General features: G+C 36.5%; 2 protein-coding genes across 5 annotated transcripts; both read right to left on the minus strand.

Moving 5' to 3' along the window:
• Positions 1-15,774: 15,774 nt before the first annotated feature.
• On the minus strand, positions 15,775-20,386 carry LOC125202397 (LRR receptor-like serine/threonine-protein kinase GSO1). 4 transcript variants are annotated; one of them, XR_007173090.1, is made up of 5 exons: positions 19,003-20,354; positions 18,572-18,643; positions 16,425-17,495; positions 16,216-16,320; positions 15,775-16,023 (listed from the first exon to the last, which is right to left on the minus strand). XR_007173090.1 is itself a non-coding variant. In XM_048100788.1 (5 exons), exons 1-4 carry the CDS (start codon positions 20,330-20,332, stop codon positions 16,222-16,224), a joined length of 1,806 nt encoding a protein of 601 aa, XP_047956745.1. In that variant the 5' UTR covers positions 20,333-20,386; the 3' UTR covers positions 15,775-16,023; positions 16,216-16,221. The 4 variants fall into 4 exon arrangements, 3 of the variants coding, with proteins under 3 accessions (XP_047956745.1, XP_047956744.1, XP_047956743.1); XM_048100788.1 differs by having other exon boundaries at positions 16,216-16,553; positions 17,424-17,495; positions 19,003-20,386; XM_048100787.1 differs by having other exon boundaries at positions 16,216-16,979; positions 17,424-17,495.
• Positions 20,387-21,979: 1,593 nt separating this feature from the next.
• On the minus strand, positions 21,980-22,778 carry LOC125190004 (receptor-like protein Cf-9 homolog). Its single transcript, XM_048087208.1, has 3 exons — positions 22,604-22,778; positions 22,104-22,541; positions 21,980-21,991 (listed from the first exon to the last, which is right to left on the minus strand). Exons 1-3 carry the CDS (start codon positions 22,616-22,618, stop codon positions 21,980-21,982), a joined length of 465 nt encoding a protein of 154 aa, XP_047943165.1. The 5' UTR covers positions 22,619-22,778.
• Positions 22,779-23,768: the final 990 nt, after the last annotated feature.

Consider the following 23,768-nt stretch of genomic DNA (forward strand, 5'->3'; position numbering starts at 1 on the left):
GAATTAATATTAATTAATTCAACTAGGATTTATCTAGATAGAACTAAATCTATCTTAAATCCAAAAGATAATTACAATATTGGATTAATAATTATCTAAATCTTCTAAGATATATTCTAGATAGATGTAAATCTATCAATATCTATAAGATAGAGATAAACTTAATTATCTAATTCAACTAGGATATTTTCTAAATAGAATTAATTCTATAAATATTCACAAGAAAAAGATAAACATGGATTTTAACTATCCCAATCTACTAAGATATATTCTAGATAGATATAAATCTATCAATATCTATAAGATATGGAAAAACATAATTAAAATTTATCTTAGTCTATCTAAGATTTATTCACATAGAATTAAATATATATAAATCCATAAGACAATAAAATTAATTATTATCCAAATTTATCTAGGATTTGTCTAGATATAATTAAATATATCTAATCCATAAAATAAGGATAAAATCCAAACTTAATTAATTATTTATCTAGTCTATCTAGGATTTATTTACATAGAATTAATCTATATAAATCCATAAGACAAAATAAAAAAATAATTATTATCATCCGAATTTATCTAGGATCTATCTAGATAGAATTTAATCTATCCAAATCCATAAAATAAGGATGAATTCCAACTAATCCAAGATTAAAGATATATCAAATCTTATTCTAAATTATATCCTGAAAAATATTCAAAATTAATTCCTAGGGTGTAGGGAACCCTAACTAATTTTGAAATTTTCTCCAAATTAGTTCCTAGGGTTTACGAAAACCCTAACTAATTTGGAATGCTGCGTCGCTACACGAGCCCGGGAAACGCCACCAACGAGCTCCCACTCGGACCGCAGCTGCTGCTGGCACGCCACCGTCGAGTTGCTCAACGTCTCGCAGCTTGTTGGACAGCTGCTGGACCGCATCAAGGGCTGCTGCTGCAGCTGCATTACCGCAGCCACTGCTGCCCTCTTTACGAACCACTGTCACCGTCGCTGCTCGGAGATGCCACTGCAGCCATACGTTTTTGCAGAACGCAGCCATCTCCGTCGACTTGTGAGCCCAGCTTGACACATTGGGCAGCTTCTTGCGCTAGGCAAGCTGCTTTTCTTCCGCAGTCTGTTAGCCTTGCCAATTTGGTCAAACTGCCCACCCTGATAGCTACGGCAGTTGGCGTCTTTCTCTCGTCGTGATTTATCACGACAGAACATGACTTGATTTAGATGGCGTAATCCAAGCACAAAATAGAACGTGCAATCATTCAAAGTAATGATTACAATATGTAATTATACCAAACAAAACGCTGTACCTCCTCACATAGTGAACAAATTGATTTTCATCAAGGCTGTTGTCGCACATCTTTGAGGCTGCGTAATTCTTCATTCTTTGTGTTCGATCGAATTCGTTCAGTCAAAAACAAAAACAAACACAATACAAATGAAGAAAAATATGCATTCAAGCAATCCGAAAACATGAAATTAATCCACATAATCAGAGCCAAAATTGGCTCTGATACCAATTGCTGGGGATTGGTGCCCCTTGCACAGCGGAAGTCATACATAAACAAATAAATCATGCATCCAGATCTATTTGACTGATTATGGGATCAATTAACCACATGTTAAACAATCAAAATTGCATACAAGAACGCACATAAATCATGCTTTAAGGAATTAAACCCTAATTCATGATATTCTACAGATTAAGGTTACCGATCTGATTCTCCAAAGAATCGACGATTGCTTGCTCCATCTCCACATGAAGATCTTCGTACTCGACCACAAATCTTCTAATCTGTATCCCGAACTCAGATAATGACCTTTGGGTGGGCAAAGCTTGTCAGAATCGAAAAGGGCTTGACTAAATAGAAGACAGAATTCCCACCAGAAGGGAATGAAAATTTCCGTCTCCTCTGGAGAGAGGGGCACGAAATTTTAAGCCCAAAAATCATTAAAATGGTCTTCTATTTAGTCTCCTTTATATAGAGTTATGATGGGCCAGATTAGGGATCCATGGAGGTTGAACTTGGACCAAACCTGTTGGACTTTTACTAATTAAATTGAGCCCCAATTTAATACAAGTCCAACAGAATATTATTATCAGCCACTACAGTAAAATAATATTGACTGTCCGTCCAATCCCAAATTACGAGTAATCCGGGCTTTGCCTCTTTAATTTATTATTTCCCGTGTTTAAGATATAAATATCCATTAATTAATTTAAGTCTGCTATTTGACTTTAATTAATTAATATATTTTTCCAATAGTTCAAAATCTTTATTTATTATTCTGGAATAAATTCCACCGGCCGGGTTTCTAAATAATAAAACCTTTTTCGAACACCTCTTGAGGATATTATCAAACTGGACTCACCCAGCACACGATTCATTGCAATAACAATACTAGCACCTCTAGACATTGATCACCACTACCCAAGATATCAGGATTCTTGGATTGCAAAAAATCCGCACCATTTGATAAATCAAAGTAGTGCATAATCAATATCGTATGCTCAATGTTATGTCAACAATGATTAAGAAATAACAATCACCGAGACTTCGTCTTTCGGTAAATAGCAAGAAAGACTTATCTCAACTGTTAGATCCTTCAGTGCTATACCACACCAGTGTCGTTTATTTCCTAAGGTAAGGAAATATGCGGACTGACACTGCAACCTTTCACGATAGGTAGCCAAAGCCTATCTAGGTTGTGAAATTCTATTTCTCTTCTACAAAGAACCGACTGCGTCACCTTCTGTGAACGTCGTTCACGACCAGTCTACTATGTAGAAAAATTAGACTTGTTTGCTTCTTATACATTTAAATGTTTGAGAAACATCTTATAAATGCACAAGCAAACATCAATCCGATAAAATTACTTCTTCTCGCTTTGGGTTAAAAGTGGATTGTAAAATTTATTGTATACAAGCAATTCTATCCGTGCAACATGCTCGAAATATGCTTTTCAGTATACCAATCCTAACAGTTTGAGCATTCTGAGAGACGTGAACAAGCTTTTCGTTTTGGCATGGAATTTTGCCGACAACATCGGGTGTTACAGTGAGTCGTTCGGCTGTTCGGTATGCATTTGATCCAGGAGGAGACGTTTCGCCAAAGCTTTTGCTGTCAACTCTCGTCGTTCGTGGTTCCCACTTTGAGGACAAGGTGGATTTCAACCGTGGGCGAGTTGATACGATCCTATATCATAGGATATTCCAATTATTTAGTTTCCTATTTATTCACCATATCTTTCCCATTTATATTTAGATATTTGTTTCTTATTCAATAAGTTAGGTTAGGAGTATTCTAATATTATAGATAGGAGAGAAATCAATCAATGAATCAATGAAATACTTTTCCAAAACTTGTCTTGAGCAACAAGAAGATTATCTTTCGTTCCTAATAGTTGTTCGTCGGAGAACGTCCGAAAATCAGTAGATCAGGGTCTATCTTTCGAGAACGTCGAAGGTTCGATCACCTAATCAATCCGAGAAGTTAGTTGTCCGGCCTCGTTACGGACAATGTATGTAACACTCACAGTGCCCATTTGATCGATATTGTAGGAACCAGTAATAGAATATGTTGAGGGATATGAGGAACTTGAAGAGGAGGATGATATGGAAGATTTTGGTGGTCTTGCTATCAGAGAAGATTATAATAATGGTAAGACTTTTGCAATTCCTCTTTACACAGTTCTATTTGTTGGAATCTATGTCGGTCAATGGACTTTGACCAATTATAATTTCAACGAGACATTTAATTCTGTGAAATTATATGATATAGCGTCGATCTACGTTCGAAGTAGATGATCGTGGTATATTCATTTTCTCAAATTCGATTCCCGGTGAGTGAGAAATAATGGATTAGAGTTGTGCAAAATTGCAAACTTAAATGAGCTATGGGAGAAGCTTAGGGAATAATTTAAAGAGTTAATTATCCCACATTGGAAGTTACAACCTTATTAAACTAGTATTTTAATAAGAAGGATTATTACATGTAATAATAATAGTGGACTAAGATGGGCTGTAAGAGCCCACACGCGCGCGCCGCCCGCCCCGCCGCGAGCCGCGAGCCTCGAGCCTCGAGCCCGAGCCCACACCCGCGCTGGGCTCGACCCAAGGCTAGCGGGTCTAATTCTTTTTAGACCACCACCGTTTCCACGTCAGCGAGCCAAGCGGGATGACACCTCGTCAGTATGACGCGAGAAGCCAACGTGGCTGACACGTGATAGTCCACGTCATGAACGAATCTAGAAGCGTCGAGATTCAACCTCTCTAGCTCTATGCTTGTAACGGTCCGCCCGACCGTTACAGCTTGTAACGCCTCGTAACCGATGACCGTTACGGTCTAGCATTGATGACAGCCATCAAGGCTGCGTTGACCCCTACAGTGGACTGAGCCTATAAATAGGCTAGTCATTCTAGCATTCTACACACCAGAAACTAGATAGCACTCTGCCCTCTCCTCCATCCAGTTCGCTGGAGCTCTGTTGATAGCGGTGCTGCTTCATCAGAGACGTAGCCGTTTTATCTTTGGGGATGAAACGTCAATCCGAAGAGCACTACCGGGGCGTATCTCGTCTTGCGGAAAGAGGACTCCTCGACTCGGCTAAACACTTTCACGGTTTACTTGTTTCGAATTTTTCTTGTAATCGTGTTTCAGCATTTGTATTTCTTCTTGGGTTGTATTACACCCGACTAGTTTTATATCTTGTAATTCCAGAAACCAACACTATTAACATACAACTTAATAGCTCTTCTGTTGGGGTTCAAATTGGGAGAGAGACCCCTGCTATTTTCGTCTTCACTTTCAGAATTTTCGGAATCATTAAGGGAGATGGGTGATTGTCTTCTTGAAAAAACAGGCCTGAATGATGATGAAGAAAGTGGTAAGCTTTTCTAACTTTGAAGATAATTTTTGGTCAATGTATTATATATACTATGGTTTGTGTATATGTGGGTATTCCTGAAAGAGAACTAATATCTATTTCATATTTATATGTCCACACCTTCAGTTTGAGATAGACATGGTTCAAATTGTTCCATTTTTTTCTAGGTAAGTTAGTGAATACAAAGTCTCTCACGTAGTAGCAGAATCACTAAATTTCTATTAGCTAATTTAGTTTTGTCGTAAGGAAATATAGCACACCTTATTAGATTTCCAACTTTGTATCATTCTATCTGTTAGGATCTAGCTACCGATTGAAAACCACATACGCAAACAAGAATCTAAAACCCACCGAAGCAATTACGTGGTTCGGCAAACTTTCCTACATCCACGGAGAAGATGACCGGAATTTTATTGATGGTGAACTCTCAAGATCAAGAATCATACACTCACAATACAACCACTCAAGACTAATCACAAGCTCAAGTAGAAATCTCCTAATCGTGTGTGTAATTGTGTGTTATTCACTCTACTCTTTACAACTGAATTACCGAGCTATATATGAGATGAAGAAGAAGAAAACTAACTAAACACTTCACAAAGATTCAGTTATTACCGCCAAAGCCAACGGCTACTTTTAGCTCAACAAACTGAGCTCTCTTTCTTGATCTTCCCTTCGAGCCCATTCTCTCGGCCAAGTCATTGTATTGTAAGGACATAAACTCACAAATCTCCACCTTGTACTTGTAATACAACCACCAATATCTAAATCCAAACAGTGCTTGAACTTGGATACTGGCAAAGCCTTTGTCAACATGTCAGATGCATTTTCTTCGGTTGGAACCTTCACAACATCTATACTTCCCTGCTGAATTTCATCACGAATGAAGTGCCTCCTTACATCAATATGCTTTGACCTTTCATGGAACATTTGATGCTTGGCCAGTCATATGGCAGAGTTACTATCACACTTTATCTTCACCCCAGCCTGCTCCAAACCAAAATCATGGAGGATGCCCTGCAGCCATTTTCCCTCCTTTGCAGCCTCAGTTAATGAAATATATTCAGCCTCTGTTGTAGATAATGCTACCACAGGTTGCAAATTTGATTTCCAGCTCACTGCAGTGCCAAATAACGTGAAGATATAACCACTCTGAGATTTTCTGTTGTCCAAATTCGCAGCATAATTTGAATCACAGAATCCCTCCAAAGCATCATCACCCTCAGACCAGGCTCCACCTCCAAAATGCAACCCAACATTCATAGATCCTTTCAGATATTTTAGAATCCACTTTAAAGCTAGCCAATGTTCTTTTCCTGGGTCTGACATATACCTGCTAGCTACACTAATAGCATGAGCCACATCAGGCCTTATGCAGATCATTAGATACATGATACTGCCCACAATATTTGCATATGGGATCTGATTCATTTCTCTTCTATCCCTCTCCTCCTTTGGCATCTGTTCTTTGCTAAGTTTAAAATGGCTAGCCAAAGGAATGGATACAGACTTAGTATCTTCCATCTGATATTTCTTGATCACTTTACTGATGTAATCTGCCTGCACCAGCCTTAACTCCTTTTTCTTTCTATCTCTGAGTATATCCATACCAAGAATCCTTTTAGCATCTCCCAGATCCTTCATATCAAACTCCATCTTCAGATCATCTTTAATTTTCTGAATTTCCTTCTTACAAGGGCCAGCCAGCAAGATGTCATCAACATAGAGAAGCAAATAGGCTATTATTCTTTCCCCATTCTTCTTCATATAAACACAACTATCAAAGCTAGATCTTTCAAACTTCATATTCACCATGTGTTCATGAAACTTGAGATTCCACTGCCTACTACTTTGCTTCAGCCCATAAAGGCTCTTTTTCAGCATACAAACTTTGTGTTCTTCTCCAGGCTTCTCAAAACCTTTTGGTTGCACCATGTAGATTTTCTCCTCAAGGTCCCCATGTAGAAATGTTGTGTTCACATCAAGCTGATGTAACTCCCAATCCAGATAAGCTGTGAGTGCAAGCAAAATCATTATAGAAGTGTGCTTCACTACTGGAGAAAAAACCTCAGTGTAGTCAATCCCCTCAACTTGAGTGAAACCTCTAGCTACCAACCTTGCTTTAAATCTGATGGACTCTACTTCACTCACTTCCACCTTCTTCTTAAACATCCACTTGCAGCTAATCAATTTCTGTGTCTCTGGATTGTCTACCAAGATCCAAGTCCCATTCTTAAGCAGAGACTCTATCTCTTCCCTCATGGCCTTGATCCATTTCTGCCTTTCTTTGCACCTTATAGCTTCCTCATATGTGGCTCGCTCTGCATATGAAATCACTTCAGCTACACATAATGCAAAGAAACTCATATCATAGTCAGAGAACCAGCTTGGGTGCCAAACATTTGTCCTTAGTCTCCCATCTGGTGGCTGCTGATTATTTTCATCATGAGTCTGCTCTGACTGTTGTGGTTGTGCTCCACCTTCTTCTCTGTCATCTAACAGTTCCACATCCTCTTCTGATTCAGTTTCATGTGAGCTCTCACCAATCTCAAAAGTCTGATCCTCTTTTCTATTAGTTACAACAGCCTCATCCTTCTTGAGGGGCATCTCTGCCTCATTAAAACTCACATCTCTGCTAATCACAATTTTTTTATCACCCTTCTCCAGATTCCAAAGCCTATAGGCCTTCACTCCATCTTGATAGCCCAACATGATGCATTTTTTAGCCCTTGGCTCCAGCTTGTTTTGTTTAACATGCGCATATGCCGCACAACCAAAAATTCTTAAAACAGAGTAATCACCAATATTGCCATACCACCTTTTATCTGGGACTTCATTCAATATAGCAGATGAGGGACACTTGTTTATTAGTACAACGACAGTAGATATGGCCTCGGCCCAAAACTTCCTAGGCAAACCAGATGAAAACAACATGCATCTCACCCTTTCTAATAGAGTTCGGTTCATCCTCTCTGCAATCCCGTTTTGTGGGGGATTTCTAGGGGTGGTCCTATGCCTTTTAATTCCCTTAAGCTTACAAAATCCCTCAAATTCAACAGACAAGAATTCCATCCCATTGTCAGTCCTAAGACATTTTAACACATACCCTCTTTCATTTTCACATCTGTTATGCCATTCTTGAAATCTCTCAAAAGCTTGGGACTTATCTTTCAATTTATAAACCCAAACCTTTCTAGAATAATCATCTATAATGGAGATGAAGTACTTACCTCCACTCATAGACTCCACTTGAATGGGGCTGTGGAGCTGTGTTTCCCAGTGGCAAAAGGCAACTTCTTAGCCTTACCAAGAATACATGGCTCACACCTTCCCAAGCCTTCTGATACACTCAGTTTGATTGCTCCTTGCTTGCCCAGTTCCTTAATCCCCTTTTCTCCAACATGTCCCAGCCTGCAGTGCCAAGAACTCATGCTCTCAGACTGAGTGATGTTGACTGATCCAGTGACTGTCTCGGCCATTAAGTAGTACAAACTGTTCCTTCTCTTGGCTTCCATAATAGTTCTTGAACCCTTAGTTACCTTCAAGACCCCAGACTTAGAACTGAACTTATACCCCTTTGATTCCAGTAACCCCAGAGAGATCAAATTCCTTCTTATCTTAGGAATATACCTGACCTTTGTTAAGATTTTAATGTTGCCGTTTGTCACTTTGAGCTTTATGTTTCCAATTCCCTTGACTTCACATGTCTGATCATTGCCCAGAATCACAGACCCTTGGCTGATCCCCAGATTCTAAAACCAGGACTTGTGAGAGCAGATGTGATAAGTGCAGCCCGAGTCCATGATCCAAGACTCTTCAATGCTGGCTCCATCTTGCACATTCAGAGCTTCTGGAGCCTCCACCTACTGAGTCACATCTGCAGTGTCTGCTCCACCACTTTTCTGTAGCTCTTGCTTTCTTTTCCATGCAAAACAAGCTTTCTTAAGGTGGCCTGGTTTCTTGCAATAGTGACAACTTCTTGTCTCCTTTTCACCATCTACTTTTCCCTTTTCTTGTTTCTTCTGAAACTTCTTCTTGCTGCCTTTCTTGTCTCCATTCTTCATGTAAAGAATCTCAGCTGCTGGGTCGGTTTGTTTGACAGTGGATCTCTGAGTATCCTTGAGCTTCAAGGCTGAATGCATAGCTGATTTTGGACTCCCTTCCAAGGAGCATTGCATCCTTGAAGCGTTTATAGCTCTTTGGTAGGGAATTTAGCAACATGAGGGCCTTATCCTCATCCTTGATTTCCTCATCGATATTCTCTAGATCATCAAGACATTTTCCAAATTCTTCCAGCTGTTCCAATAGGCCTTTTCCATCCACAATCTTGAAGGTGAGCATCTTCTGCTTCAAGTGCAGTCTGTTGGCAAGGGATTTTGTCATGTATAACCCTTCCAACTTAGACCTGAGGTTGTGTCCTCCTTGGCCACTTCCCTAAGCACTCTGTCACTCAAATTCAAGATCAGAGTGCTATAGGCCTTGTACTGCATCAAGATAGCCTTCATCTTGAGTCTCCACAACCTGAAGTCATTGTGGCCGGTGAACTTTTCAACCTCGAACTTTGTTGTAGACATTTTCACGAACAGTTGGTGCTCCCACTGCCAGGATCAGCTTCAAAAACAATGGTGACTCCTTCAATCGCCCAAGATCAACGTAAATCGCGTTTCCCACAGATGGCGCCACTTGTTAGGATCTAGCTACCGATTGAAAACCACACACGCAAACAAGAATCTAAAACACACCGAAGCAATTACGTGGTTCGGCAAACTTGCCTACATCCACGGAGAAGATGACCGGAATTTTATTGATGGTGAACTCTCAAGATCAAGAATCATACACTCACAATACAACCACTCAAGACTAATCACAAGCTCAAGTAGAAATCTCCTAATCGTGTGTGTAATTGTGTGTTATTCACTCTACTCTTTACAACTGAATTACCGAGCTATATATGAGATGAAGAAGAAGAAAACTAACTAAACACTTCACAAAGATTCAGTTATAACCGCCGAAGCCAACGGCTACTTTTAGCTCAACAAACTGAGCTCTCTTTCTTGATCTTCCTTCGAGCCCCAACGGCTCAATTCTCTCGGCCAAGTCATTGTATTGCAAGGACATAAACTCACATATCCTCTGTTAGATTTCTTTGTCACTGACTCACTGCTGATTTTATAATCTTTACTATTTGCACTTAATTACCGTGTGGGCACACTTTTCCTAAAAAATAATTGATAGTATTTATTTTATAGGGAAGGTATTATTAATGCTAGGAAAAGTACAGTTTGAACTTCAGAAGCTTATTGATGGTTATGTGAGTTTTAATAACCTATACATTAGTTCTGTTTATATGTTAAGCCTTTTCACTAATATTTTTTGTCCTGCATTTTAGAGGTCACATATATTTAGGGAACTTATCCCACTTGAACTTAATCTAGATGCATGAGGGTTCAAGAACACCGATTAATCGGTTAGATAAGAAAATAGGAAATCAAGGTACCTTTTCTTGATAAAACGAACGGTAGAAACAAAGTAGAGACTTGATTCTTCAACAATTCTTGAGGCTCAAACTCTAATTCTTCTCAAAAGATGAAGAATTATTGGAGAAAAGTAGAAGAAAAATGGAGAGAGAGTGGGGAGAGAGAGAGGCGTGATTTTGAGAGTGGGAGGGGGCGGTTTTTATTTATTTATTTTAGGTTTAGGGTTCTCTCTTTATTTATAGAGTTCAATAAAATCTCTAGGTAATTAAATAGAATATTTGGGAAGATTTGATTCTCCACAATTAAATAAAATAAAATAAATATTGTGAAATAGAGAGGAAGGAAAGTGGCGTGAATTAGGGAAGAATAGGGAGTAGGCGATTTTTTGCCTATAATTTATGTGTAGGATTTATTTAAATATTCACGGAGAAGAAAGATATCACGGAGTAGAATAAAAATAATAATTCTCCCACCAATAATAGGAAATAGGCGTGAATATTGATTCCTCCTCCATAAGGAATCAATTTTAAATATTAACTAAAATAAGATATGGCAAGATCTCCTTGAGATATGGTAAGATTTGCTAGAATATTTATATTTATTCATGGAAGAGAATAAATAAGGGATCAAATAATATAATTAATAAATCTCATCTCCCATAAATAGGAGATTTTCGAAAAAAATCTCCTTATAATAGGCATGGGGGTCGAAATTTCATGAAGGAAAATAAGGAATAATCGGACTTTGGATTTAATTTAGGTAATTATCCCAAGAAATAATTAAATCCAAAAAAAATAGAATTCCTTCTCCAATAATAGTAGGGTTCGAAAATTTCAAATAAATAAATAATGATCCTATTAAATCTCACTCATCTCTTAGGTAAATAATTCACCACAATATTATCAACAATATTGACTATTTAATAGCCACGTGATAACATCAACAAGTTTGACTATTCAACTCAATCTCAACTCCAATTCGCAATTAGGTCACAAGGAATCATGCAATAAATCGCTCATCATTTAATTCACGTCTCCCACGCCATCAATAGTATTAAATAAAAATTTTACGGCTCTAAAATTAGGGTTCGAAATTTCGGGATGTTACACTAACAACATCAAAGAAGTTGAAGAGATGAAGTGATTAGTATCGTATTTTTAGCTCCGTCTCCATTTGGATACAAGCACAGGATTCCTAACGTAGAGCCAATCTCCAACAGCATCAAAGAAGTTGAAGAATGCAAATCTCCATGATTTCTTTAGTATAAAAGAACCAATAACTCCCCATAATCCGAAAATAAAACCGAAGGCCATTGATATGCCAACTTCTTGCATAAAAGATAGGTTGTTGCTTTTCTCATCTGCGGGGTTTATCGTTGTCCCATTCTCATCTTTGCATTTTTTTATCAACGGAAGTCCACACAATCCCAAGTTTTCCATGTATGAATCATTCTCAAATTTGGAGAACTGATCGGATCGCGGTATTTGCCCAACAAGATTATTCATTGAAAGGTTTAATTTCGCAAGAAATGTCAACCTTGTCAATTCACTTGGAATTTCACCATCCAATTTGTTTGTTGACAAGTCCAACGATTCTAGTTCACTTAAGTTTCCAAGAGATGAAGGTATATGTCCCATGAGGGTATTGTGGGACAAGTTCGGGTATTTGAGAATCTTGAGATTTCCTATGGAAGGTGGAATAGTTCCATTAAATCTATTGTAGGATAAGTCAATTACTGTAAATGTTTCCTAATTAACTGATCCTGACCTTTCAAGAAGAGCCTCATCTCCAAGTCATCTAGAAAGTAATCATTTTGAATTTCTACCGGCTCAATCATTTCTTTGAAATTGTTGAAAATTTTTTGAGGTAGAGAGCCCTGAAATTCATTATGAGACACATCGAAAACTTGCAACCTTGGAAATGGAAACTTGGTTCGTGAAGGAAGCGACATGTTACCACCAAACTTGTTAGACCTCAACACTAGCACTCAAAGCTCAAGTAGGCCTTCCATCCAAAAAGGAAATTTGTCTTGTATTTTATTATTTCCAATGTCGAGACCCCTTACTTGGGCAATTAATTAAGGATTTAGGTAATTGTCCGTGGAATTTGTTACTACCCAAATTGACTGACAAAAGACTACAATTCTTAGAAAAGGTTGATGGAATGATGCCACTAAATTGATTTTCCTTTAAATGAAAGATGGTCAAAGATCCGCTGAAGTTTCCAAAGCATTGTGGCAGTCTTCCTTCCAAAGTAATATTTGAGAGAAGAAGATACGAAAGGTGTGACAACTTGCAGATGGAGTATGGGAGCTCACCATTTAATTTGTTGGAAGAGAGATATAAGGACTCCAAATTTAGGAGATCTCCGATTGCAGATGGAACTGGACCTTCAAACAATTTTTGAAAGATTAAAGAATGGTAAACAAAATTTCTTGTATCGAAGGTTACATGGATGAATTTTACTCATTGCAAGCATACGTCTGCATTAGATGTTAACATTTTCCGACTCATTCGTGTCCTATCGTATTCATAGTATTTATATTAGTATCCCGAGGAACAAAATTCAAGTTCTAGCTAGCATGTAGGGAATCACTATAACAAAATGCTCTAGAAATGACATACTAATATTTTAGGCATTTTGAGATTTATATATTGTCATTACATAGTACTACTATGACATCTTGTATGTGAGTAAATATTAAACTTAATTATTTTCCCAACAAGATTATGCAAGATATTCAAGTTGCAGATGGAGGAGGAGAGCTCACCATTTAATTTGTTGAAACGAAGAACCAAGTGCTTCAGATTTGATAGATTTCCAATGGTGGATGGTATTGGACCTTCAAACCATTTATTTGAAACATGAGAAGGATATATATCAAATTTCTTCAAATCTAAAATTGTGCATGCATATTATGTGCTGTGAACTTATATATTGTAGATAAAAGATTTAGTTTTGTGAAATAAAATATGCCACTTAAAGAATTATTCGATAGGATAAGTCAGTAAGGCTTGTCATGTTCCCAACTTCTTTTGGGATTACTCCGCTGAGTTCGTTAAATCCCAAACGCATCAACTCCAATTTATTCAGTCGACCAATCTCTTTCGGAATAGTACCTGTACAATTAATTTCAATAGGTAAGTGTAATGATCATAACATATAATGTGTACGTATTTGGGAAACGTATAATGTGTACATGAAGAAAACTTAGTCAAATTATTACTATAAATATAAGATCACACCTTTTAGATTGTTGTCATAAATGCATAATCTCTTAAGGCTTGTAATGTTCCCAATTTGTGCAGGCACATGACCCACATAGTTGTTGTATGACAAGGCAAGAATCTCAAGTTGTGGACGTTCACCAAACTCAGTGGTATCTATCCCTCCAAAGTATTATTGGATAGCTGAAGTTCTTTGAGTCCTGGAAGGTTATTGTAGCTGCAAACCTCCTTTGGCAGGTAACCATGAAGAGAGTTTCCACTTAAATTTAGAGAAACAAGAAAAGAAAGGTTTCCGATTTCTGGTGGGATCCTACCTCCGAGTTCCATATCCGAGAGATCCAAATGAGTCACCCTATTACGAGGTGAATCACAAGTAACTCCAAACCATGTACAAACATAGGTTCCGGCGGTCCAATTTTTTTACAATATATTGAAAGGATCTGAAGTGAAGAGGGATTTAAAACCAAGAAGTGGAAACTCATCACTATTGATTTGATTAGTAGTAGCAAGGCCAAGACAAGAAAACAATACAAGAAGAGAAAGTATGAAAAATGGGGAAACTCTCTCCATATTGTAGATGCAAGAGAGCTAAGTGTTGTGATGTTGGGAAAAAAGAAGCCTAGGAGATGCCCTTTTATTCAAAACTAAAATAATATTTTCAAAAGTCAAGCCCCACTAAAAATGAGTCAAGCTTTTCCATTCAATTTTGCTCTCTTCGTTCTCTATTAATATCTCATATTATCATTTTCAGATATCTATGATTAAATGTCTTTTACTAATTTTGGTTATAAGATCTTACATTTCATTAATTAATTTTACCCAAATTTTATCCTAAAACTAACATACACACCATTCGATCCCCAGTATATGTCCCATATTTGATCGGTGCACATTTTAACAATATATTTGACTTTTTGAAAAAAGCGGTGAAAAAAAGTTAATTGAATGTGATCTTACTTTTATATATTAATTTAATAATAATTGTGAGTAGAAACCAATAGCAGAATATGGAATCCACTGACTTGGACTGTGATTGGGGCTAAGAGGAAAAATTGGCTACTTTAAATACATTCAAAGATAAAATTATTGTAGCATTTGAAGTATAATGATAAAATAGTTGTTGCATTTGAAAAAATATTGGCTACTTCCATGTCAAGTTAACTGCAAAACGAGTGAAGCTCATGTAATCAAGTCCCACTTTAAGTATAAAGTCGCAGTAGGTGTCTCATTATTTGAAATTAGGGAATCTTCTTTAATCAATTCAAACCAAACATTTTTTGACTTGACGATGCAATTCACTATTTTGGACTTGAAAGTAGAATTATTTTGGGCCAAATTGTCTAATAATCTTTTGGGCCTTTGTAAAGTTAGATAGATCATGGAAAAGAAAATGACCCCAAGTTTGTATTCTAATCACGAGGCCTTGAGAAATTATTTGGTAAACAAAATAAAATTTTATTTTGGGTCAAATTATATGCTAATCTTTTGGCTTCCAGTGATATTAGATTATTAGAGTTTACAATCTCTTTGGGTGTAGTACCTGAAAAGTCTCTCTGTCCACGCCTAACTGAAAAACAATCTCATGTACTCCCTCCATATTCAAAAAATAGATACATTTGAAACGACACGTATTTTAATACATAATTGATAAAGTAAGGGAGAAGAATTGGTAAAGTAAGAGAGAGAAAAAGAAAAAGTAGTGAAAGTAGAGTTATTGGATTATGGGTTCATGTCCTAAAATAGAAATATTCTAAAATTTCTATTTTTAAAGAACGACCCAAAATAGAAATAGTTGTTATTTTTAAAAACTGAGGGAGTATATGGTTTAGAAGAACTCCTCAACTTGATTTCTACCCTACATGATTTGTACAAAAGGTCTAAAAGAATTGTTCAGTTCTCTGCCTATATAAAACGGCTGAATTTTGTTCCATTTTTGAAATTGATAAAGTAGACAAGCAAGAGAAAAAGGCACACAATTCTCTTTCTTGCACTTCTGAAGTTAAAATTCAAATCCCAATTGTCATCACAAAACATCGCCAACTAAATATCAATCTATGAATTCATTCATCATCTCATTCTTCTTTTGCAGGCTGTGATGCAAATGCGTCACAAGAGTGACAGAAGCTGATGGAGAAAACACATAACCTAGCTTTAAATTCTAAAATTTATTAATAATATCTGAAACTGATTGAAAAACATGAAATCCATTATTTATAAGTGGTTTGAAACCCTACCTATTCAGAAGGAAGTAACAAATTTACAAATAAAAGGACAATTTTGTAACTTAAAAAGGATGTCCAATGGTCCATCGAGCATATTCATAGCACAACGATGACTTTGATTCCTCAACCTGTTCTGCTAGCATCACGTGAATTTGACGCCATAATTCAAATCATTCCAACACAATCATCGTTTGCGGCTTCCTTTGCTGGACCTGCATCAAAATGCATCAACCATATGTGCACAATTGATATTAAAGGGAGCAAAATGGTTTAAAATTTTCTTTTTAGTAAAAAAAATATTGGTTAAAAGTCATACTATTTCCATATAATTTACTGCTAATAACATTTAATGAAAACTCAAGTCAATATCAAAGAAGTTGAAGGGATGAAGTGATGATCAGTACCTTATTTTAGGTCCGTCTCCATTTAGATACAAGCACAAGACTCCTAACATAGAGCCAATCTCCAACAGCATCAAAGAAGTTGAAGAATGCAAATCTCCATGATTTCTTTAGTACGAAAGAACCAATAACTCCCCAGAAACCGAAAATAAAACCAAAGGCCATTGATATGCCAACTTCTTCCAAAAAGGATAGGTTGTTGCCTTTCTTACCTGCGGGGTTTACCGTTGGTCCATCATCCTCTTTGCATTTTCTTGTCAACGGAAGTCCACACAATCCCAAGTTTCCAATATATGAATCATTCTCAAATGTGGAGAACTGGTTAGATCGCGGTATTTGCCCTACAAGATTGTTCATTGAAAGGTTTAATTTCGCAAGAAATGTCAACCTAGTCAATTCACCTGAAATTTTTCCATCCAGTTTGTTTGTTGACAAATCCAGCGATTCGAGTTGGCTCATGTTTCCAAGAGATGAAGGTATATTTCCTGTGAGGCTATTGTGGGATAGGTTCAAATATTTGAGAATCTTAAGATTCCCTATGGAAGGTGGAATAGTCCCAAAGAAACTATTGGAGGATAAATCAATTGTTGTGAAGGTTTCCAGCAGTCTATTCAACAACTGATCCTGACCTTTCAAGGTGACTATCATCTCCATAAAACCTTGATACTGGTCATCTTCTTTTTTGTCGTAAGAACTCACTGTGCCATCTCTTTGCTTTTCCTCTATCATTGCTCTGAAATTCTTGAAATATCTCTCAGGGAGAGAGCCTACAAATGCATTATGAGATATATCTAGAACTTGTAACATAGGAAATGGAAGTTTCGTTGGCGAAGGAAGTGATAAGTTGCCATCAAACTTGTTAGACTTCAGCACTAGCACTTTAAGCTTGGGAAGGCGTTCCATCCAAAAGGGAAATTCTTCTTTTATTCTATTATTTCCAATGTCGAGACCCCTTAGACTTCGGCAATTGACTAAGGATTTAGGTAATCGTCCGTGGAATTTGTTATTACCCAAATTGATGGAAATAAGACTACAATTCTTAGAAAAGATAGATGGAATGAGGCCACTAAGATGATTCATGTTTAGGTGAAAGATGGTCAATGATTTGCTGAAGTTTCCAAAGCAATGTGATAGTCTTCCTTCCAAAGTATTATTCGAGAGAAGAAGAGACTGAATATGTAACAACTTGCAAAGTGAGGATGGGAGCTCACCATTTAATTTGTTGGAAGAGAGCCGTAAGAACTCCATATTTGAAAGATTTCCAATAATGGATGGTATTGGACCTTGAAACAATTTATTTGAAAAGTGAGCAAGTATATAATCAAATTTATTTTTATCGTAAAATACACATACATGACATTTTAGTCAATGTAACAGTATGGCGGTTATCCGCATTACATATAAACATTTCACAGCAGAGGGACCACATAAAATCAAAATGTAAGTTGTCAATATGACCAATCTTTCATGAAATAACTCCCACCATTGAGAATGTTTTAATAAAGTTAGAATTTTCAGATATAAAAGTGTTGGCGAAAATATCACTATTCATCCTAATGTATTAACTTTTCAATCTCCTTTTTCTAACCTATCTAGATTATTCATGTTAGAGTAAAAGGTCAATATCGGTCCTAAACATATGACCAAAATATTAATTTGGTCCAATACATTTACTTTTTGAAAACACAGGTCCATAACAATTGAAATCCTAGTCGAAGTGGTCCTTTTTTTTATGGTTTCGTCAAAAAACTAACGGCCATACCCCTATGCAATTAGCGTTAACCGTTAGTTTTTTGACGTAACCGTAAAAAAATAGACTGGCGGCATTTTCATTTGTTATGGATTTGTGTTTCAAAAAGTGAATGTTTTGGATTAAAATACTCCCTCTGTCCCATTAGAAACGAAACGTTTTCCTTTTTAGGTTGTCCCATTAAAAATGAAACGTTTCTAAAAATGGAAACAATATTCTCTCTACTTTTTCTTTTCTCTTACTTTACTCTCTCCTCATTAACTCACAAAACAACACTACATAAAATTTTGTGCCGAAAATCAAATGTTGCATATTTAATGGGACAGAGGGAGTAGTATTTTTTGTTGCATATGTTTAGGACCAAAATGGACTTTTATTCTAACATGAATAATCTAGATATGTTAGGAAACGGGCATTGACCTTTACTCTTCTTGTTAATATCTAGAGTAATGAAATTCAGATCCAATCTGCCTAGCTTGCATATAGGAAATCATTATAACAAAAACAATTATAAAAATGACCTATTATGCTATGTATTCTGAAAGTTATAAAAATGCCCAACAAGATTATTTAACGAATGTCAAGTTGCAGAGGAGAATGGGAGCTTACCATTTAATTTGTTGGAAGAGAGATCTAAGATATCCAGCTTTGAAAGATTTCCGATAGTAGATGGAATTAGACCTTCAAACCATTTATTTTATAGTTAAATAAGGTATAAATACAAAATCTTTACTTTTAAAAACATAGATGCATAGCATTTTAATAGCACATTTATGAGTAATGCATTGCATTCTTTTTTAAAAAAAAGTATTCAATTCAAACTGTTGATAGTTGCAAATAATTAAATATATTAGAAATGGGTCACCCACCTTTTAAAAGGCGTTATATTGAGCTAGGTTCATCACCAAGTCAATGTGAGACAAAATTTAAGAGTTTTAACACGATAAGTATATTGCATGTGAAATTATAATTGCCAATGAATATAAAGCATTGTTTTCCAAGTTGCATGAGTAATCGGCTTATGAGTTGAGGTATTTCACCTGAAAAGTTATTGGTTGAAAGGTCCAGCCACCACAAATTTTGTAGGTTTCCTATCTTTGGTGGGATGCTGCCTGAAAACGAGTTATTATAGAGAATCAGATACTTGAGGTTTGTGAGCAAGCCTATTTCTGATGGAAGCTCCCCACTGAATTCATTATCTTGAATTATTACTGAGATTAGTTTTCTCCAACTCTTGACGAAATGGGGCAATATTTCACCAGTTAGGCTATTATTAGATAGGCTCAACTCAGATAAATTGCCCAGATTCGACAAGGATATCGGCAATGGCCCTGAGAGTGAATTATGGGATAAATCTAAGTAGGTCAGCTTGTTACACAGGCCGAGCTCTCGGGGAATGGAGGAATTGAATCTGTTCATTTCAAGGTCTAGAAATTGGAGATTCGTGAGTAGGCCTATAGAAGGAGGGATTTCTCCTATAAACGAATTATTGTACAGCTCCAGAATTTGTAGGCTTGGAATAAGGCTTACTGAATCAAGAATGTTGCCAGAGAAGAAGCTGTCGCCGAGGCGAAGATCCTTCAACTTGGAGAGATTAGTGATATTTGGTGACAGGGGACCTTGAAAACCATTTCTGGTGAGGTCAAGATTTTCAAGTTTGAACAAATTGGTGAACAATGATTCAGGAATTTGGCCCGTGAAGTAGTTTAGAGACAAATCAAGAAAAGTAAGGTTGAGACATGTGGTTATGAAGTGTGGGAATTCCGAGTTGAGTTCATTCCAACCAAGATTAAGGTGAGTTAGGAAAGGGAAAGTTGGAAATCGAGACCAGTCATGAGTTTCAAAGGTATTGGAGCCCAAATCCAAGAAGCGCACCTTCCTCAGATTGCCAATCTGATATGGGATTTCTCCAACCATGAGGTTATTGAAGAAGCTCAGGTATCGAAGCTCTGTCAAGCGGCCGATCTCTGGTGGAATGGCACCGGAAAACAGATTGGCGGAGAGGTCCAAGAGAGTGAGGCTTGTGAGGTTGCCAAGAGCACCTGGTATGGAGCCATTGAGATAATTTCCACTGAGGTTGAAAGTGGTGAGATTCAGCAATGCAGTGAAATGGAACTGGTCCAATGTTCCTGCAAGGCCTGCACCGGGGAGATCAATCCCAGAGACATATCCCTCGTCGTTGCAGCGAATGCCAATCCATCTGCAGTGGTTGCTGATGTTGTTGACGGACCACGACTCGAGAGAAGCAGAAGATGATAGGCTGGATTTCCATCTCATCAAACCCTCTGCTTCACTTGTGGCTGCTCTTGTAGGACACAAACAAAGTGTTAGGAGAGAAATATATGCAAGAAAAAGGTATGTTGTTTTCATGGCTGATGTTTTTGTCTATCTACTCTGCTTCATTTGCCTATTTATATGCAAACTAGGAGATGCCCTTTTACTCAAAATTAAAATATTATATTCCAGCAATATAGAGTAAAAACAATAAACAGAAATAAAAAGTTAAGATTAATAAACACGGCAGAGTTTGCCGTGTTGAATGGTTAGACGATGATAATGGGTAAACAAATTTTTGAAGAGAAATGATTGAATGGGAAACATAATTCTGTACAAGATTTTAATGTGAATCACATATTCTTTTCCATGGAATAGTCAAGCTCTTTTATTGGTGATATGACTAAAAGTTGTTTACATACAATGACTCAAATTTGTGATTTATTCCTATATTAGTTATTACATTTATATTAAGACCACATGAGGTCTAATACTACAAATACTTTATTAAAACCATTTATAGTTTATGTTCAGATCACATGAGGTCTAATATATTATTCCTATGTTTCATTTATATTTAGAAAATCTAATATTAATAATTTTTTGTAAACCATTTATAGTTTATTTTGAGAAGGCGTTAGGTGAAATGCTACATGGAAACAATCTTTATAGTAACAAATAGACTAAAGTTCAAAATTGGTTGCGTATATTTACCTAAATAAAGTTTTTGGGCCTACACTGTAACATCTGCTATTTTCGGATATTAATTTTTTTTATGAATGCGATATGGTGAGTTAAATGGAACTTTTTGAAAATAATATTTAATTTCCCGCAAAGCAAGGAATTAAATATTTTGAGATTCGCACGAATAATATTTTTAGAGCACGATGAGTTCTTTTAGTTCTTTGTAAACTTGGCGAAATACGAACCTTGAGTAAGTAATCAAGTGGATGTGATGATGAATTATTGTAGTACTCAGCATAACACCAAATGACTAATTATTGTTGATTGCGCGAAGGGAAGTGCGTACATTGATTAAATAGTCATACTTGTGTAGTGTGATTTGTTTTGTTGAGAGAAATAATTTCTTCTCGTCGGAATTTAATTAAGGTACTATACATAGCGTGTTTAAATTGAGGATTAATCTTAAAATTTATATTTGGAACAACACCAAATATTAGTTGGATTGCGTTGGACAAATTTAATATTTTTTTTCGTTGGAGGCGGGACGACGAATTAATTAAAGTTTCCGTGAACATTAATTAATAAATAAAAATGTGAAATATAAAGCGATACATTTGGGCTTCCCACCACAAGCGATCAATTTCCTTTTTTAGCTAAAAACAAAACTTTAATCACCTCTTACTTTATTCTCTCGCTCACGTTATTCTCTCTTTCTTACTTTACTATCTCTTTATCTCTCTTATTTTTTCTCTCTCATTCTTTACTCTCTACATTTTAACTCAATACATATCATTTTCTTAATTCCCGTATCAAAAAAAGAAAAATTCATCACTTGTAGTGAGACGGAGGAAGTATCAAAGTTTTTTCGCAAATGGCTTTGGGCCATGAAAAATAAGAGTAAGAATTAATTTCTTTTACAAGTCTTGGGCCTATTCTTTAAATCTAATTTTATTTCCTACCCTAGGAAATAAAATTGAGGAGGCCGAAAACTTCTTTAAAGGTGGGAGTATTAATCAATTTTTTTGTTAACCAATTATAATATATTTTGAGAAGGCGTAATTAGGTGATATGCTACATGGAAACAATAACTTTTTAATAACAGATCTAGATGAATGAGATTGGAAAGACGTTTGAACAACATAGAAGAAAGTGAGCCTGTCAAGAAGTTAGATGCCAAATTCACATGAATCAGCTCAGTTAGGTTAGCAAAGGTGGATGGTATTGAACCCTTTAAACTGCACTCACTAAGAGTCAAGGTGGTCAGACTTGGAAAATTAGAGAACAAGTCAGCCACCGCTACTATTGAAAGATTCGCACCATCCAGTCGAAGAATCGAGAGGGAATGGAGTTTCCAAAACAACCTTGCTAAAGGGCCAGAAATAGAACAATGGCGCAAGCTCAAAGCGGTGAGGTTGGGTAAATATGATGAAACAACGTGGCTCCATTTTTTCCTTTCATGAAAGGAAGTAATATTGACATAATCAAGATAGAGCTCTCTAAGCTCTGTTAGATTGTGGACAAGCATCTCCAAATTCGGGAGCTCAAGAATAAAATTTTCTTGATTGTAGTTGGTGATATCGAGACTAGCCAATCTCGTTAAGGTCGAAATTTCAGAAGGAACCTGCCCAACAAAACCAGCATGTGACAAATTCAAATGTGTCAAACAAGTGAAATTGCCAATACCTTTTGGAATGGCATCACTGAAGAAGTAATTGTAGGCAAGGTTAAGCTTCTGCAGATATTCTAAAGAGACTCGACGAATCACCAATTCCACCAGAAATGGTCTCATTATCGAGCTGCAAACTAACGACGTACGTAGCCAGAAGCATCACATTCCACACCGTCCAATTGCAGCACTCGCCACTTTCATTCCAACGCACCAGTTTTTTTTGTCATGGTTTGTTACAATAAAGTTTTAAATTAAAAAAAAAATGCGTGTTTAAAGTTAGTGCTTTGCTTAATTAAAGAAAAGCAGCACTCAATTATGATAGTTACTAACTACAAATTAAAGGTGATTAAATCCTCTCCTTCGGGGTTTACAACTACTCCCTCAATTAGGCAATAAAATGTCCAATTGTTTACCAACTCAAAGTTTTAAAATTTTATTTGACATTATAAAAGAAATTTGATAGAAAAAAATAGTTAAAGCACTTGCGAAATGAGACATTTATTAGCGGGCAAATGAAATAAAAAGATGGAGTAATAGTTTTGTTCATAAAAATTTAGTCTTTCATTTTTGTTAACACGGTCCATCATTTCTTTCTCTTTCATTTACGATTTCTCCAATTTACAGATTTCACATTAAAACTGGTACCATCTACAAAGAATATTGGTAGTGGAACAGATAGAATGGAGTATAATATTTCAGCTCGTAAACCGGGTTGCCCCGCCTGATGTGGGAATGTAACGATTCCATATCTGTTATTTAAATTATTTACCCAAAAAAAGATGCGTGTTCACCGTCGATATGCACATCATAAAACAAAGTTACTTTGGTTAAAGAAAATTAAAGCAGCACTCGATTATGACAGTCACTAAATAAAAAAAAGTGATTAATTCCTATCTTGTGGGGTTTACAATTAATATTTTTTTGTTCATGAAATATCACTCCCTCCGTCCGCCATTTTAGAGTCTCATAAACAGAAAATAGGTGCTAAAATAAAAGTATCTACATTTATACGTAAAATGTTAGTCTATCTTCTATGCAGTCAACCTGTTCGATAATTTGCCAGATAGGGATTCTGAGTAGATGGAGCATCCTTTTGGGGGAGCCCAAATTCATTTTAGGCCTTCTTTGGGCTTTGAGCCCTGTTATAAAGTCTTATGGTACAAAGCTCCTTGTGGAAGT

The sequence above is a fragment of the Salvia hispanica genome, chromosome 1, assembly GCF_023119035.1.
Source record: "Salvia hispanica cultivar TCC Black 2014 chromosome 1, UniMelb_Shisp_WGS_1.0, whole genome shotgun sequence".
NCBI lineage: Eukaryota > Viridiplantae > Streptophyta > Magnoliopsida > Lamiales > Lamiaceae > Salvia > Salvia hispanica.